Source organism: Marmota marmota, unplaced genomic scaffold, assembly GCF_001458135.2.
Source record: "Marmota marmota marmota unplaced genomic scaffold, marMar, whole genome shotgun sequence".
Lineage (NCBI taxonomy): Eukaryota > Metazoa > Chordata > Mammalia > Rodentia > Sciuridae > Marmota > Marmota marmota.
This window is the reverse complement of record NW_026000037.1, coordinates 52,658,358-52,675,240: the sequence shown is the minus strand read 5'-3', so window position 1 is coordinate 52,675,240 and position 16,883 is coordinate 52,658,358. Positions and strand designations below refer to the sequence as shown.

Below are 16,883 nucleotides of genomic sequence, written 5' to 3'. Positions count from 1 at the left end.
TTTTTAATTACTTACAACCTGCCAGTAGCATGTAATTTCTACCAAGGCACTTGGTGAACTTTACTCATTGCTTTCCCTCTTGCCCACTGCTGCCCATACACATAGTAGGCACTTGATACATATTTACTAAATGCCTATGGATGTTATGTAAGTGAATTAAACTACTTGTCTAATGGCACAATTAGGTATGGAATGTCCTCACTGACTTTTCATTAAAAGAATTTTACTGCTTTTAATTACTTGACTTACTTTAACATCATAAGGTATCACCTTAAAAAAAAAATACTCTCTTGAGAAACACAATGGTGACCAATTTCATTTCAAGCAGAATCTCAGCTCTCACTTCATTTCCAATCTCTTTACTATCCTTTACTATTACAGCTCCTATTTGCATATGATCCCTTAGGAGGTTATAGCATTCAGTGCCTTTCAAACCTACAAGTCTTTCTGGGTCATTGGGGAAATTATTTAATTCTCTGCTGAGCTTAATAAAAAAAATTGAATATACTGGGATTAAAAAAAAAAAGAAGAACAAGCAAGCAGCTCTATCTTTGTTATTTTCATAGTTGTTTGCACAACTGTTTTCCACAATGTTAAATTTGTAATTGTGGCAAAAGAGACACGTTTCTTTCTTAGAATCTTTTATCCCTCATTTGTGCTGCACTTGAGGAACCACTTTAATAAAAAGTCTCCAGTGGGTTTTAATGGAGCAAACATCTCATTGGGATAAACTGATTTCTAGGCTTAAAAAATACATATGTGAACATCAAAATAATGCCCCCAAAATTTCCATTTGATTTTAGAATGCATTACAAGACTTTTCAAAATCTAATTTTTCTTTTTAATTATGCATTGCTTGTGTTAATAACCAAATTAATTTCTGGGTAGCATAGTCACTGGGCACTTTTTGACAACAGGAACCATATCGTATTCATTTTGAAACAACCCAAACCTTTACTCCACGGCCTTACATATTGTACATACTAAATAAATGAAAAAACTCCTGGGTGAATGAGGGGAAAAAAAAAAAAAAAACAGAGACTGAAGTTAAGCCTGAACAAATAAAAATAAAAGATTACCAATACTTTTTTATTTAAATTTATGAATACATGCCTTTGGTTATCATGACATAAATAACCAGAAACCATCCATTTCTTAAAGCTATACATAAGAATGAACCATTTTAACCTATATTGTAATTATAAATTCTAAATAAATATTTTATACTAGTTGTTATTATAAGCTATTTAATAATGGGTCTGCTTATTTTTTCTCTTCTAGTCTTATAACTTTAAACAACTTAAACCAGATACCCAAGATCCTTCTACTTATTCAAATTAACTGTCATTTTATAGAAGACACATTTTCCAAACTAAAGAATACTGGGATTCAAAGACTGTTGAAAGGATTGCTGATCAGCTATCTTGAATTATATGTACACATGAGTGCACATTATAGCCAAAGATATAAAAGGAATGACAAATTCACTAATTAAGTGTACATTCTTTAACAGAAAAAAATTATAAGAAAAATCTATAGTAATGCCTCATATCTATTTTATGCTTATAGTGATATCCTTTAAAAGTGAAGCAAATTCTAATAACCAGTAATTTTCTATTAAGACAATATTTTTTTCAGCCATAACTAATGTAACTAAAGAGTCCATTTCTTGTATGAATGTATTTGCAAAGATCAAGAAAATTTTGTTAAAAACACCTAAGAAAATTTTCCCTTAAATCCAAGTACACATTAGCATCCACAATTCGTGAAACAATTACACATTTATATATCCAAACTCTAAAAAGCATGACAATAATAATGCATAAATTGCTAACCTTCAGATCTCATGAACTCCAGTGTTTCCCGGAAGACTCTATGCCTCTGGAAACATTCTTTCAGTCTGTTGATATCTCCTTATTTTTTCCTTAAAAAGGAAAATATGCCTCAGTGTTACAAAAGGTTATATTATCAAAGCTGACTACAAGGTGAAAATAGAAATATTACATACTCATCTTAGAATATAAGTAAAGTTTAATTTACTATAGAAATGGTAATTCATATTTTACATAATTTAGTGTAGAGCAAATATCCTTTTTAGAAGAAGTTAGTAAATTTCTAATAACTTACATACTTTAGATTTAAACAATTTCTAGACTCTAGAAGATTTATAACAGAAAAATTAAGAAAAACAAAATGTTATAGGTTTTGATTACTGATGAAAATCATGATGAGTATGCTATTTTTTGTTTATTTAAGAAAAACTATTGAATTCTAAATCAATGTAAAAGTTTACAGCTTTTAAAATAACTTAGGCTTTTAAACAGAATAAAACATACTTTTCAGTAGATATATATTAACAAAATCTTTTTTAAAAGTTACAATGCCAAAATTTAAAATGATTAGTGCAACAATCTGAAGAGATAACAACATCCTCACAGTAATGACATATATTTTATTTACAAAACTAAAATATCTGTAATTACCCTTTCTAGATCATTAATTAATCTTCCACTCTCAAATGTTAAGATAAATATTTTGTCCATATAAAAATGTAGAAAATGAGGGAGTACCTTCAAAATGACGTAGAGAAACTTGTGAAGTGTAATTTATTGTTTTTTAATAGTAGGCAGATCTGAACCATCAATAATCACAATGACACTAGCTAGAGTAGAAATATCTCTTGTGCTAATGAATGAAGAACTATCCTAAGCAAGCAACTTACACTGATCACATGAACAAACAAAAAAAGTGTCAAAAATCTTTTAAGAGAAAAATTATCTAAGGAAAATTATGTCTCCAGGGCCCTCTTTTTTTCTCAACTTTATGAATATCTACATGGATGGATATTCTGAGATAAAGATTTGGGACAAACTTGAATATCAATGATATTTGCAAAAATAGCATAGAAATATCAAGTAGTCCTTATAATTACAGAGTTAGGAAAGGTTATTAAGTCCCGTTTGATTCTGAGGAACCCCAGATTCAGCAGAACTTAAGGTCAGAAAGACTGATTCAAAATTTAACTTAAAGTATAATTTTAAATATCTTAAAATTCCACTGAGAGCATTTCAAACTTAAATGATGGCATACTGGAGACCACTGAAGAAATAACTTGAATCACCCTTGCAATCATTTTAAGGAACATTTCAGAACATAAATTTCTGAGTTTTCTTTGGTAAAGACAAATATCCTAAGACTGAACATCAAACAATTAAAAGCCCACCACAAAGCTAGTGTACTAACACATCTTCAAAATATGTCCATTGAATATAAACTTAAAAAATTATTGGTAACTAAAGCAAACTAATAAAGTAAATTGGATACTGAGTAGAATATGTCTATAAATTTCATTCATAATTTCCACTTAAATTTTCTTATTAATAAATGAATTCTGGAAGCTAGAGATACAGCTCCCTTTTAAGCACAAGGCCCTGGGTTCAATCCCCAGTACCACACAAAAAAAAAAAAAGACAATGAATTCTGTATTATCATTTTTACCTATCTTAAAACTAAAACTTTTTTTCTATAAAACATTAGGGAAATGCTATCTTATTCAAGCTCCTTCTTTTATAAGAAAATTAACTCTATTTGTGATGTGTAGCTTAGTCCACATGAAGAAATTAAGTATTTTTGCATATCAATTATTAAGATTTAAATAAAAAACATAATTGTATTTTATAAACAATTAAAAGACATTCTTTTGGCATTTAAGGTATTACTACATTTAAAAAAGCAAAAGTAAAGTGAAATCTAGTGATCTAAATCTACATACCAGCAATTAGCATGTAATGTAGACAGAGGTAAAGGTGCCCTAATCTATGCAAAAAAAGGGGACTCAAACTGCAACCTGTTTGAAGGTCAAGTAAGTAAAAGTAAACCTTATGAATGGGACTGACTCTGAGACAGTAGAGCCACAAGCCTAGAGTCCACCACAAAAGAAGGAGGTCTCTGGAAAAACAAATCACATTTGGTGCAATGGTCTAAGTATTGGAGATCTGGGATCAATTCCAGCTCTGTGCAAAATGCATAGTAGTAGATGTGAGAAATCATTCCAATTTTAGCACCTTTTTCCCAGTGGCTGAGAATTGAGGACCTTGGCTGTGTGAGACTCTGGAAGTCAGTGTATGTTCACAGATGAGCAGGAGAGAATATTTAGAGCTGTGCTGCTAAGATTTCTACAACACTCACTCTCAGGCAATTCTGCAGAGAAATCATCCCTAAAAATACACCTCAGGATGATTAGGGGCTGCTGCTCTTCCTTTGCAAGCCCTCTGGGCACATCAGTGGTGATCTACACAAGATTAGTGTGAGCTGCCATTTTGCTGGAATCCTGTCTTTATGAGGTAATAAAGAACAGTTGGATGATGCAGCATTGTCTTTTATCAAACATGAGTGGGCTTTTTCTCCTGTGAGTGGGCGAAGCAGTGACAAATGACAACTGGGACCAAACTGAGGATGACTGTAACCATCCAAGGTACAATGAAAAATACTTGAGAAGGCTAAAACTTGTAGAAGTCTGAAAATATGTATACTCATGTAAATGTGTCCCATGTCTTTGCAAGGCTTTGTTAGGCTTACTAAAGAATCCTTGTCAGGTGTCAATTATGCATCCTATGAAAAATAAAATGAACATAAACCTAGGCCATCAATTAGAAATCTGCACCTAACACTAATGATTCACATGTGGTCTTTTCTAATATTTGAGGCTCTGCTGAGAAAGTCTCTGAGAACTAGCTCTTGATTCACTAAAACGCCTCAAAATTGTCATCCTGGAGGGAGAAGGAGAATGGACTACCTCTCCTGTCCCAGATCCCTCACTTTTCTAGTTGCCCATGAGTATCAGTGCATGTCATCCTACAAATTCCAGAAGTCACCTAGAGTGGAAAGGATCAAGGCACTCTCCCATGCTTTTCTTTTTTTTTTTTAATTTTTTATTGTTGGTTGTTCAAAACATTACAAATTTCTTGACATATCATATTCCACACTTTGATTCAAGTGGGTTATGAACTCCCACCTTCACACCATACACAGTTTGCAGAATCACATCAGTTACACATCCATTGATTTACATATTGCCATACTAGTGTCTGTTGTGCTCCGCTGCCTTTCCCATCCTCCACCCTCCCCCCTCCCCACCTCTCCCCTCCCCTCCCCTCCTCTCTCTCTACCCCCTCCACTGTATAACCCTGAGGGTCTCCTTCCATTACCATGCAATTTCCCTTCTCTCTCCCTTTCCCTCCCACCTCTCATCCCTGTTAAATGTTAATCTTCTTCTCCTGCTCTTCGTCCCTACTCTGTTCTTAGTTACTCTCCTTATATCAAAGAAGACATTTGGCATTTGTTTTTTAGGGATTGGCTAGCTTCACTTAGCATAATCTGCTCTAATGCCATCCATTTCCCTGTAAATTCTATGATTTTGTCATTTTTTAATGCAGAGTAATACTCCATTGTGTATAAATGCCACATTTTTTTTATCCATTCGTCTATTGAAGGGCATCTAGGTTGGTTCCACAGTCTTGCTATTGTGAACTGTGCTGCTATGAACATCGATGTAGCAGTGTCCCTGTAGCATGCTCTTTTTAGGTCTTTAGGGAATAGACCAAGAAGGGGAATAGCTGGGTCAAATGGTGGCTCCATTCCCAGCTTTCCAAGAAATCTCCATACTGCTTTCCAAATTGGCTGCACCAATTTGCAGTCCCACCAGCAATGTACAAGTGTACCCTTTTCCCCACATCCTCGCCAGCACTTGTTGTTGTTTGACTTCATAATGGCTGCCAATCTTACTGGAGTGAGATGGTATCTTAGGGTGGTTTTGATTTGCATTTCTCTGACAGCTAGAGATGGTGAGCATTTTTTCATGTACTTGTTGATTGACTGTATGTCCTCCTCTGAGAAGTGTCTGTTCAGGTCCTTGGCCCATTTGTTGATTGGGTTGTTTGTTCTCTTATTGTCTAATTTTTTGAGTTCTTTGTATACTCTGGATATTAGGGCTCTATCTGAAGTGTGAGGAGTAAAGATTTGTTCCCAGGGTGTAGGCTCCCTATTTACCTCTCTTATTGTTTCTTTTGCTGAGAAAAAACTTTTTAGTTTGAGTAAGTCCCATTTGTTGATTCTAGTTATTAACTTTTGTGCTATGGGTGTCCTATTGAGGAATTTGGAGCCCGACCCCACAGTATGTAGATCGTAGCCAACTTTTTCTTCTATCAGACGGCGTGTCTCTGATTTGATATCAAGCTCCTTGATCCATTTTGAATTAACTTTTGTGCATGGCGAGAGAAAGGGATTCAGTTTCATTTTGTTGCATATGGATTTCCAGTTTTCCCAGCACCATTTGTTGAAGATGCTATCCTTCCTCCATTGCATGCTTTTAGCCCCTTTATCAAATATAAGATAGTTGTAGTTTTGTGGATTGGTTTCTGTGTCCTCTATTCTGTACCATTGGTCCACCCGCCTGTTTTGGTACCAGTACCATGCTGTTTTTGTTACTATTGCTCTGTAGTATAGTTTGAAGTCTGGTATCGCTATACCGCCTGATTCACACTTCCTGCTTAGCATTGTTTTTGCTATTCTGGGTCTTTTATTTTTCCATATGAATTTCATGATTGCTTTCTCTATTTCTACAAGAAATGCCGTTGGGATTTTGATTGGCATTGCATTAAACCTATAGAGAACTTTTGGTAATATCGCCATTTTGATGATGTTAGTTCTGCCTATCCATGAACAGGGTATATTTTTCCATCTTCTAAGATCTTCTTCTATTTCTCTCTTTAGGGTTCTGTAGTTTTCATTGTATAAGTCTTTCACCTCTTTTGTTAGGTTGATTCCCAAGTATTTTATTTTTTTTGAAGATATTGTGAATGGAGTGGTTGTCCTCATTTCCATTTCAGAGGATTTGTCGCTGATATACAGGAATGCCTTTGATTTATGCGTGTTGATTTTATATCCTGCCACTTTGCTGAATTCATTTATTAGCTCTAATAGTTTCTTTGTAGAGCCTTTTGGGTCTGCTAGGTATAGAATCATATCATCTGCAAATAGTGATAATTTAAGTTCTTCTTTTCCTATTTTGATGCCTTTAATTTCTTTCGTCTGTCTAATTGCTCTGGCCAGTGTTTCGAGAACTATGTTGAACAGAAGTGGAGAGAGAGGGCATCCCTGTCTTGTTCCAGATTTTAGAGGGAATGCCTTCAGTTTTTCTCCATTCAGAATGATGCTAGCCTGAGGCTTAGCATAGATTGCTTTTACAATATTGAGGTATGTTCCTGTTATCCCTAGTTTTTCTAGAGTTTTGAACATAAAGGGATGCTGTACTTTGTCGAATGCTTTTTCCGCATCTATCGAGATGATCATATGGTTCTTATTTTTAAGTCTATTGATGTGGTGAATAACATTTATTGATTTCCGTATATTGAACCAGCCTTGCATCCCAGGGATGAATCCTACTTGATCATGGTGCACAATTTTTTTGATATGTTTTTGTATCCGATTCGCCAGAATTTTATTGAGGATTTTTGCATCTAGGTTCATTAGAGATATTGGTCTGTAGTTTTCTTTCTTTGAAGTGTCTTTGTCTGGTTTAGGTATCAGGGTGATGTTGGCCTCGTAGAATGAATTTGGAAGTTCTCCCTCTTTTTCTATTTCCTGAAGTAGCTTGAAAAGTATTGGTATTAGTTCCTCTTTAAAGGTTTTGTAAAACTCTGCTGTATACCCATCCGGTCCTGGGCTTTTCTTAGTTGGTAGTCTTTTGATGGTTTCTTCTATTTCCTCAATTGATATTGGTCTGTTTAGGTTGTCTATATCCTCCTGACTCAATCTGGGCAGATCATATGACTTAAGAAATTTATCTATGCCTTCACTATCTTCTAATTTATTGGAGTATAAGGATTCAAAATAGTTTTTGATTATCTTCTGTATTTCTGAAGTGTCTGTTGTGATATTGCCTTTTTCATCCCGTATGCTAGTAATTTGAGTTCTCTCTCTTCTTCTCTTCGCTAGCATCGCTAAGGGTCTGTCGATTTTGTTTATTTTTTCAAAGAACCAACTTTTAGTTTTGTCAATTTTTTCAATTGTTTCTTTTGTTTCGATTTCATTAATTTCAGCTCTGATTTTAATTATTTCTTGCCTTCTACTTCTTTTGCTGTTGTTTTGCTCTTCTTTTTCAAGGATTTTGAGATGAAGTATGAGATCATTTATTTGTTGGTTTTTTCTTTTTTTAAGGAATGAACTCCAAGCAATGAATTTTCCTCTTAGAACTGCTTTCAATGTGTCCCATAGATTCCGATATGTTGTGTCTGTGTTTTCATTTATCTCTAAGAATTTTTTAATTTCCTCCTTGATGTCTTCTATAACCCATTGATCATTCAGTAACCTATTGTTCATTCTCCAAGTGATGTATGCTTTTTCCTTCCTTCTTTTATCGTTGATTTTCAGTTTCATTCCATTATGATCAGATAAGATGCATGGTATTATCTCTACTCCTTTATATTGTCTAAGAGTTGCCCTGTGACATAATATATGATCTATTTTTGAGAAGGATCCATGTGCTGCTGAGAAAAAAGTGTAACTGCTTGATGTTGGGTGGTATACTCTATATATGTCAATTAGGTCTAGGTTATTAATAGTGTTATTGAGTTCTATAGTTTCCTTATTCAACTTTTGTTTGGAAGATCTGTCCAGTGGCGAGAGAGGTGTGTTGAAGTCTCCCATGATTATGGTATGGTGGTCTATTAGACTCTTGAACTTGAGAAGAGTTTGTTTGACGAACATAGCTGCACCATTGTTTGGGGCATAAATATTTATGATTGTTATGTCTTGTTGGTGTATGGTTCCCTTAAGCAGTATGTAGTGTCCCTCTTTATCCCTTTTGATTAACTTTGGCTTGAAATCTATTTTATTTGATATGAGTATGGACACTCCTGCTTGTTTCCGAAGTCCATATGAGTGATATGATTTTTCCCAACCTTTCACCTTCAGCCTATGTATGTCTTTTCCTATCAAATGCGTCTCCTGTAGGCAGCATATTGTTGGGTCTTGTTTTGTGATCCATTCTACTAGCCTGTGTCTCTTAATTGGTGAGTTTAAGCCATTAACATTTAGGGTTATTATTGAGATATGGGTTGTTCTTCCAGCCATATTTGTTTATTTCTGTTACTAAACATGGTTTGTTTTCCTCTTTGATTATTTCCCCCCCCTTTACTGTCCTACCTCCCACTGTTGGTTTTCATTGTTATTTTCCATTTCCTCTTCCTGTAATGCTTTGGCGAGGATGTTTTGAAGAGATGGTTTTCTAGCTGCGAATTCTTTAAACTTTTGTTTATCGTGGAAGGTTTTAATTTCATCTTCCATCCTGAAGCTTAATTTCGCTGGATACACAATTCTTGGTTGGAACCCATTTTCTTTCAGTGTTTGAAATATGTTATTCCAGGATCTTCTAGCTTTCAGAGTCTGTGTTGAAAGATCAGCTGTTATCCTGATTGGCTTACCCCTAAATGTAATCTGCTTCCTTTCTCTTGTAGCTTTTAAAATTCTCTCCTTATTCTGTATGTTGGGCATCTTCATTATAATGTGTCTAGGTGTGGATCTCTTATGATTTTGCACATTCGGCGTCCTGTAGGCTTCTAGGATTTGGGATTCTGTCTCATTCTTCAAGTCTGGGAAGTTTTCTCGTATTATTTCATTGAATAGACTGCTCATTCCTTTGGTTTGGAGCTCTGTACCTTCCTGTATCCCAATGACTCTTAAGTTTGGTCTCTTAATGTTATCCCATATTTCTTGGATGTTCTGCTCATGGTTTCTTAACAGTCTTGCTGAGCTGTCTATGTTCTTTTCCAGTTGAAATACTTTGTCTTCATTGTCTGATGTTCTATCTTCTAAGTGTTCTACTCTGCTGGTAGTATTCTCCATTGAGTTTTTAAGTTGGTTTATTGCTTCCTGCATTTCTAGGATTTCTGTTTGTTTGTTTTTTATAACCTCTATCTCCCTGTATAGTTGATCCTTTGCTTCCTGGATTTGTTTGCGTAATTCATTGTCGAAGTGATCTTTCATTGTCTGATTTTGCTGTTTAATGTCTTCCTTGATACTCCAGATCATCTGAAGCATGTATATCCTGAATTCTTTATCTGACATTCCATCTGCTGCAGCTGTTACCTCTTCTAAAGTTGCGTTGACCTGCATTGCTTGTGGTCCTTTCTTTCCTTGTCTTTTCATACTGCTTGCGTATCTTTCCTGCAGGCGCGGGCGGTGGCTCTGCTCTCTCCTTATTCCAATTGGGGTGTCGTGGCTACCACGCCGGCAGGTCACTGGGCCTGTTCTGGGCGCTGGCGGCGGCTCTGTTCTGCCCCTACTCCAATTGGGGTGACGAGTGTACCACGCCGGCAGGCCACCGGGCCTGATCCGCCAGTCGGTTGCAGGTTTGCCTACCCTGCAGGCGCGGGCGGCGGCTCTACTCTGCCCCTACTCCAAATGGGGTGACGTGTCTGTCGTACCGGCAGGCCACTGGGCCTGTCCCGCTGGTCGGTCGCAGATCTGCCCACCTTTCGGGCACGGGTGGTGGCTCTGCTCTGCCCCTACTCCAATTGGGGTGTCGTGACTACCCCGCCTGCAGGTTGCTGGGCCTGTTCCTGGCACGGGCGGCGACTCTGCTCTGCCCCTACTCCAATTAGGGTGATGTGTGTACCACGCCGTCAGGCTCCTGGGCCTGCTCCGCTGGTCTGTCGCAGGTCTGCCTACCTTGGAGGCGCGGGCGGCGGATCTGCCCTGCCCCTCCTACCATGCCTGCGGACCCCTGGGCCTGATCTGCAGGTTGGTCACAGGTCTGCTCACCCTGCGGGCACGGGTGGCGGTTCCGCTCCGCCCCCACTCCAATTGGGGTCACGTGGCCACCACACCGGCAGGGCCTGATCCAGGTGTGGGAGAAGGATCTCCTCTGCCCCTACTCCAGTTGGGGTGACGTGTGTACCACACTGGCAGGCCACTGGGCCTGACCCGCCAGTCTGTCACAGGTCTGTTTCCCATGCTTTTCAACATTATCTCTGAAGGGCACCTTTAGTAGGTTAGTGAGGCACAAAGCGCTTGTTGTCATGTTTCAATCAGTAGCCAAGTTAGCTAGCACTAAGGTCACTGAAGGTCATATGCCAGTGATAGCCTTGCCTGAACTATAATATATTATTTCAATAGGTGATTCAGTGTTTAGTTCTAAGGATATATAACTTTTTTGAAATGTTCTTATGTTATTTCTACCTTTTAAACTTTCTTGCAAATACTGGGATTTTGAAAATATACATTTTTCCCAGAATCACAAAATTTGAGAACATTAAGTTGACAACTTCTGCTGTCTGCCTCACATCACAATATAAATATTTCAAAAGGGAATATTGGTCTGTGAACACAAGTAGAGGTCTGGTGTTTTCAAAGTGACAACAAATCTTGTAAATTCAGTGTAATAGTTCAATTTATGTACAACTGCATCTCAGACACAGCATTGCTTAATTAATATTCCTGCAGCCAGCAAAAGCCTTGTGTACTCTAAGGGACAGCTTCCTGACAGAAGCAAAGGATGTAGGAGGAAAGAATCTAGCAGGAGAGGCCAATCCGCCATGTAAAGTTTGACCCTATCTTTTTAAGAAAAGGAAAAAAAAAAAAAAAACAGTGACAGTCATGATGATTCTATTTACTTTTATTCTTTAAGAATACCACTCCGATTTTGAACCTTCACACAATGCTGAACTATGGTTATCAAAAACATATGCAGATTTTAATCCATTCATTTATAAAATGACAAAAATGAATTTCCATTTCTTCAAAACCTGTGCTGAAATATAAAAATCTGTAGCACATGACAAAAATGTTTCTAAAAAAAATGATAACATTTAGTCATTCTATTTCAGTAAAGACAAAAGTCATAAAAAAAATTGATCAACATGAGACTCTTCCATTCAATCATCAGTGCTCAAAATGTGCAAACAATTCTCTAAAATTTGTAAATGTAAATTCAAAGGCATGGGAAGATAATCTAGATGACAATTTAAATAAAAATTTAAAACCTAAAAAAGTAGATGATTCCTTCAGAAAACTATAAATTATTGGAAAGATATTACCAATCCAGGTGATCATCAACAGACGAGAAGATAAAGAAAATGTAGTGTGTGTATATATGTATACACACACACACACACACACACAATGGAGTTTTAACTCAGCCATAAATAAGAATGAAATTATGGCATTTTCTGGTAAAGAGATAGAACTGAAGAGGGTATAATTGAAGGTAGTAAAAGTCTGGATTAGTGAGAGGAAATGGAAACTATGGCTCAAAATTAGTGATTGACCTTTGGTAGGATAGAGAAATTCATACTAAGTGAAATAAGCCAGACTCAGAAACAAAGGTCAAATGTTTTTTCTCATATGCAGAAGCTAGAGCAAAATAAGGGGAAAAGGTGGGGGATGGATTCCAGAAAAACACAAGGTAGATCAGAGGAGTAGAGAAAGGTGTTTAAGGGGAGGCAGGAAGTACTGGAAAAAGGAGGAATTGCAAAATGAAACTGAGCAAGTTATGCTATGTATATATATGAACATAACACAATCTCACCTTTATGCATAATTATGAAGTAGCAATTATAAAAAATAAATAGATGGTAAGGTCAGTTGAGTAGAGGAAGAGGAACCGTAGGAAGGAAGTAGGGAGGAAGAAAGAAAAAGAAACAGTTGGGACTGCAATGGAGCACATTATATTCTGTGCATGTATGATTAGGTAAAATTAAACCTCGCCATTATGTATAAGTATAAGCACTAATAAAAACATTTAAAAAAAAAAAGACTGGTTCTAGAGGAGTTGCAAACTTGACTAACTATCATAAAAAGAATTTGAAATGTGTTTCAAGTACTATGGCTGCAAGGGGGAAATAGGATCAGCAGGGCAGGTAATATGGAAGCCTTAGAGAAACTTTACCACAAAGATCTCTATGTTATTTAAATCATATACCTCAAAAAAAAAATGTTTCCTGACGTCTATACATTTTCAGTCATTCCAGTAAATGTTCACACTTCCCCACTTTACAATCTTTGACTCATCATGGTAGCCTCTCATGTGCACCTATACTCAGCTAATCCTTGCCCTCTCTTTTCTTCAAACTACTATAACCAAAAAATTTAAAAGAAACATAAAAAAAAGAACACCCGGCTAAACTCAGCTTTCTTCCTGCTGTGAACTTGCCTTTAGTTGCTGAACAAATAATTGTCAGTAGAGATAGTGCAGAATATTGGATTATTGGCATAACTTTTAATATATGACCACAGACTTCATGTGGGTCCCCAGTAATATCTGGCAATTTACCCTATTTCCCTTGTTAATTCATGCTTCGATTCTATGATACCACTCAAAAGGGCACCTTTGATTCTTCAGTCCTCCCACATTCCTTCCCACCTCCTCACTCTCAGTTTATGACATTGCCTCTAAGAAAATTGAAAGAACCACAATTCAATTTCCTCCATTTCCTTCCACTACATCCTTTAAACTCTTGATATTTGTATCTCTATTGTCTGCCTTCAGTCCTATTATAACTGAGGAACTTCTCTATCCTGTCTAAGGTCAATCCCCAATCTGGAGCCATAGTTTCCGCTTCCTTTCACTAACCCAGAATTTTACTACTTCAATTATACCCTTTCCCTCCCACATCCATTTTACTGGATTGTTCCCATATGTATGCAAATGTGACATAAGTTCTTACCTCTTGAAAAAAATAAATTGTTTTCCCTTAGGTGAGCTCTCCATTTCACCATTACCCCATTTCTCTGTTTCATTTATAGCAAAAGTTTTCAAAAAAGGATACTCTACTTTCCTCAGCTGCCATTCTATATTGAATGAAGGAAGAGGCGGGGGGAGGGGGGTGCACAAGAGAAATTACAAGTTTCCTCCTCCTTCAGGCTCTTCTATTTCAGTAAATGGCATCACCATTTACACAGTTGCTCATAATGAAAATAGTCCATTAGGGAAATGGCTGATTCTAGGACTGAGGCAGAGGAAATAAAAGACGTAAAAGAAACATTGTGTAGTGCAGAAAGTAAGGAGGGGGCAAGAGTCACAAGAGATCTGAAAGAGCTCTTAATGGTCCAAGTTCAGCTAATTTTTGGAACAGAAAGTAAGTAAAAATAGCTTTAGATTATACCAAAGAATAAAATCAATGTCGTAAATAAATAAATTCATAAATATTCTTACAAAATATTTTCAAAACATATATAGATACTCCATTTTCAAGAAATGAAGCCTAATTCCCAACCCTCCCCACCTTCAATGTGAGTTTAATTAGCAAGCTGTTTTGAACACACATACACACATGCACACATGCTAAAATTTAAGAACATTCTACAAAAACCTGACATATTCTTCAAAAAGCTGCAGTCATGAAAACAGAAAGACTGAGCAACTGTCACACATGGAGGAGACTATGGAAGCATTATGACATTATTTGACATAGTATTCCTGGTCAGCTGGATCCTAGATCAGAAGAATGACATTCATGGATAAACTAAAATCTGAAGAGTCTATCCTCTGGTTAAGATTACCCTGTGACCATTTCTCAGTTTTGACCACTATGTCATGGTGACATAAGAGGTTAACTTTAGGAAAAGCTGGGCGAACAAGTCATGGGAATTCTCTGTGCAACGTTTGCAAATTTTCTGTAAGTCTATAAAAAGATACTTTTAAAAAGCCTAGGAGTCATTAGTGTTCATCTGTTTCCCTCACACCTCATAGCCAGTTAGCACCTCCTCTTAGCTCTGTCTTTAAGAAGTATCTTTTATTTGGCCACTTCTCACCATCTTCACTGCTGCCACACAATCCAATTCCCCACATCTCTCACTTCCACTGATCAGCAGTAACCTCCCATCTGGTCACCGTGCTTCCTCCATGGACTCCCCGTTGCCTATGTACACAGTGTCACGCTCCTTCCTGATATATTCTATTTGGTATATATTCTATTTGCTATTCCTTCTCTCTGAAAGCCTCCTACCATTTACGGCCCACTCCCTTACTTTACTGAATCTCTACCAAAACATGATCTGCTTGGAGAGGCCTTCTATGGCCATCTTATTTAAAGTGGCCATAACCTTCCTATTTCTTTATGTTAATTTTCTTCAAGCAGATTTGTGACATCATAATGTTATTTGGTTGTTTACCTTCTACCTTGACTACTAAGGTATACAGGATGAGAACAAGGACTTTATTTTTTGAATAAACACATACCTATTGATTGTGACTTATGGAACACAGTATAATTTTATCCAGAACTGGTAGAAGTGTCTGTTTTGCCACCTTTTTGAAAAAGCAATATGCCAGTAGTTATTAGGCCAGTGCTCCCACTCTTGGGACTCTGTCCCATTAAAAAGTTGAGCAGCAGTATAGAAGAACATTTTAAAAGAATACATATTATACCTTTGTTCACAGTAGCACAAAAACTAACTTGAAGAAAAAAAAGTGAGCAGCCACAGGGTAAAGATTGACTAAATTTTTATATGTTCATACCTTGAATTATTACAAAGTATTAAAATAATGAAACAACTATAACAGATAACTTTGGAAAGTTCCATGTAGTGTTATGAAATGAGAAAATCAAGATGCAGAAAAAAATACACAATAACTTTCAAAACACTTTCATGGGCAATACTTTCATGTGTATGTTTACATCGCCCTAAAATATGAATGGAGCCAGGCATGGTGGCATGCATCTGTAATCCCAGTGGCTGTGAAGACTGAATCATGAGGATCGAGAGTTCAAAGCCAGCCTCAACAAAAGTAAGGCACTAAGCAACTCAGTGAGACCCTGTCAAATTCAAAATAGAACTATTAAAAATAGAACTGAGATGTGGCTCAGTGGTCAAATGCCCCTGAGTTCAATTCCCCAGTACTAAAATAAAAGGAAAGGATATAAACCAGGTTGTCAAGAAGTGTTACCCTCAGGGGCAAGAGGTATGAATGAAGAACAAAAGGGAAGAAGAAAAATCAAGTGTCTCACACACAAACACGCACATACACACTACCAAGAAGAAAGAAACATTAAACACATTTTGTGATTGATAGGAAGATATTTATGCCTTTATATAAGAATGTTTGTATGTATCTGCATAAAAGAATTATTCAAGCCAATCAATTTCAAAAAGTACAGAAGAGTTTTGGGACATTTGGCCCACAAATTTTTCAAATAAAAAATCAACTTTTAAGCATAAAATTCATTTCAAAATTCCTTAATCTTCCAAAGAAAATAGAGTTTTGCTGCTAGACTTGATCAGATTCCCAGGAAATGCATAAATTCTTACAGATGGTCCTAGGAACACAGCTAAACTGAAGACTACATTAGTCAGTGTACTTTCATGCTGAGCTGCAAAAAATAGAATGGAACCCTAAAAAAAGAAGAAAGCAATATCCACTAACAGGAATAAAACAAGGAGATCTTCACAGCATTTGTTAGCACAACTTTTGGCTAATTAAGCAGTCTGTCTTACCTACCTTAAGTTGTTGTTGTTTTTTTTTTTTTTTTTTTTTTTAGTTATAGTTGAAAACAATACCTTTATTTGGTTTACTTATTTTAATGTGGTGCTGAGAATTGAATCCAGGGCCTGACATGTGCTAGGTGAGTGTGCTATGGCTGAGCCACAACCCCAGACCCCTACCTTAATTCTTAAGATGGGCATTTTTTTCCTCATGGAAATCTCACAGGTATTGCCCTGCTGGCTATGAATACCCAAATAAGGTCTTGACTAGTTTTAATTCTTAAAAAAAATAAAATAAAATAAAATAAAAAAATAAATAAATAAGGAACGAATTTCAGACTTTCTGTTAAGATTATGTCCTTACCTTTTATGCCTTAATAAAGTATAAAAATTGTCCCAAA

General features: G+C 36.5%; 2 protein-coding genes across 8 annotated transcripts in view; one reads left to right on the top strand and one right to left on the bottom strand.

The window, feature by feature from the left end:
• LOC107136895 (sodium channel protein type 1 subunit alpha) overlaps positions 1 to 16,883 on the top strand; it is a 939,664-nt gene that overhangs the window by 535,160 nt on the left and 387,621 nt on the right. The gene's annotated exons all lie outside the window — the stretch shown is intronic.
• Csrnp3 (cysteine and serine rich nuclear protein 3) overlaps positions 1 to 16,883 on the bottom strand; it is a 189,918-nt gene that overhangs the window by 145,411 nt on the left and 27,624 nt on the right. The window contains exon 3 of one of the 3 annotated variants that reach the window (XM_048812414.1): positions 1,836 to 1,924. In XM_048812414.1, the coding sequence (XP_048668371.1) occupies positions 1,836 to 1,848 (13 nt within the window). In that variant the 5' untranslated portion in view covers positions 1,849 to 1,924. Of the gene's footprint in view, positions 1 to 1,835; positions 1,925 to 16,883 lie in introns of those variants that run through there. The other 2 variants (XM_048812417.1, XM_048812416.1) reach the window with 2 other exon arrangements.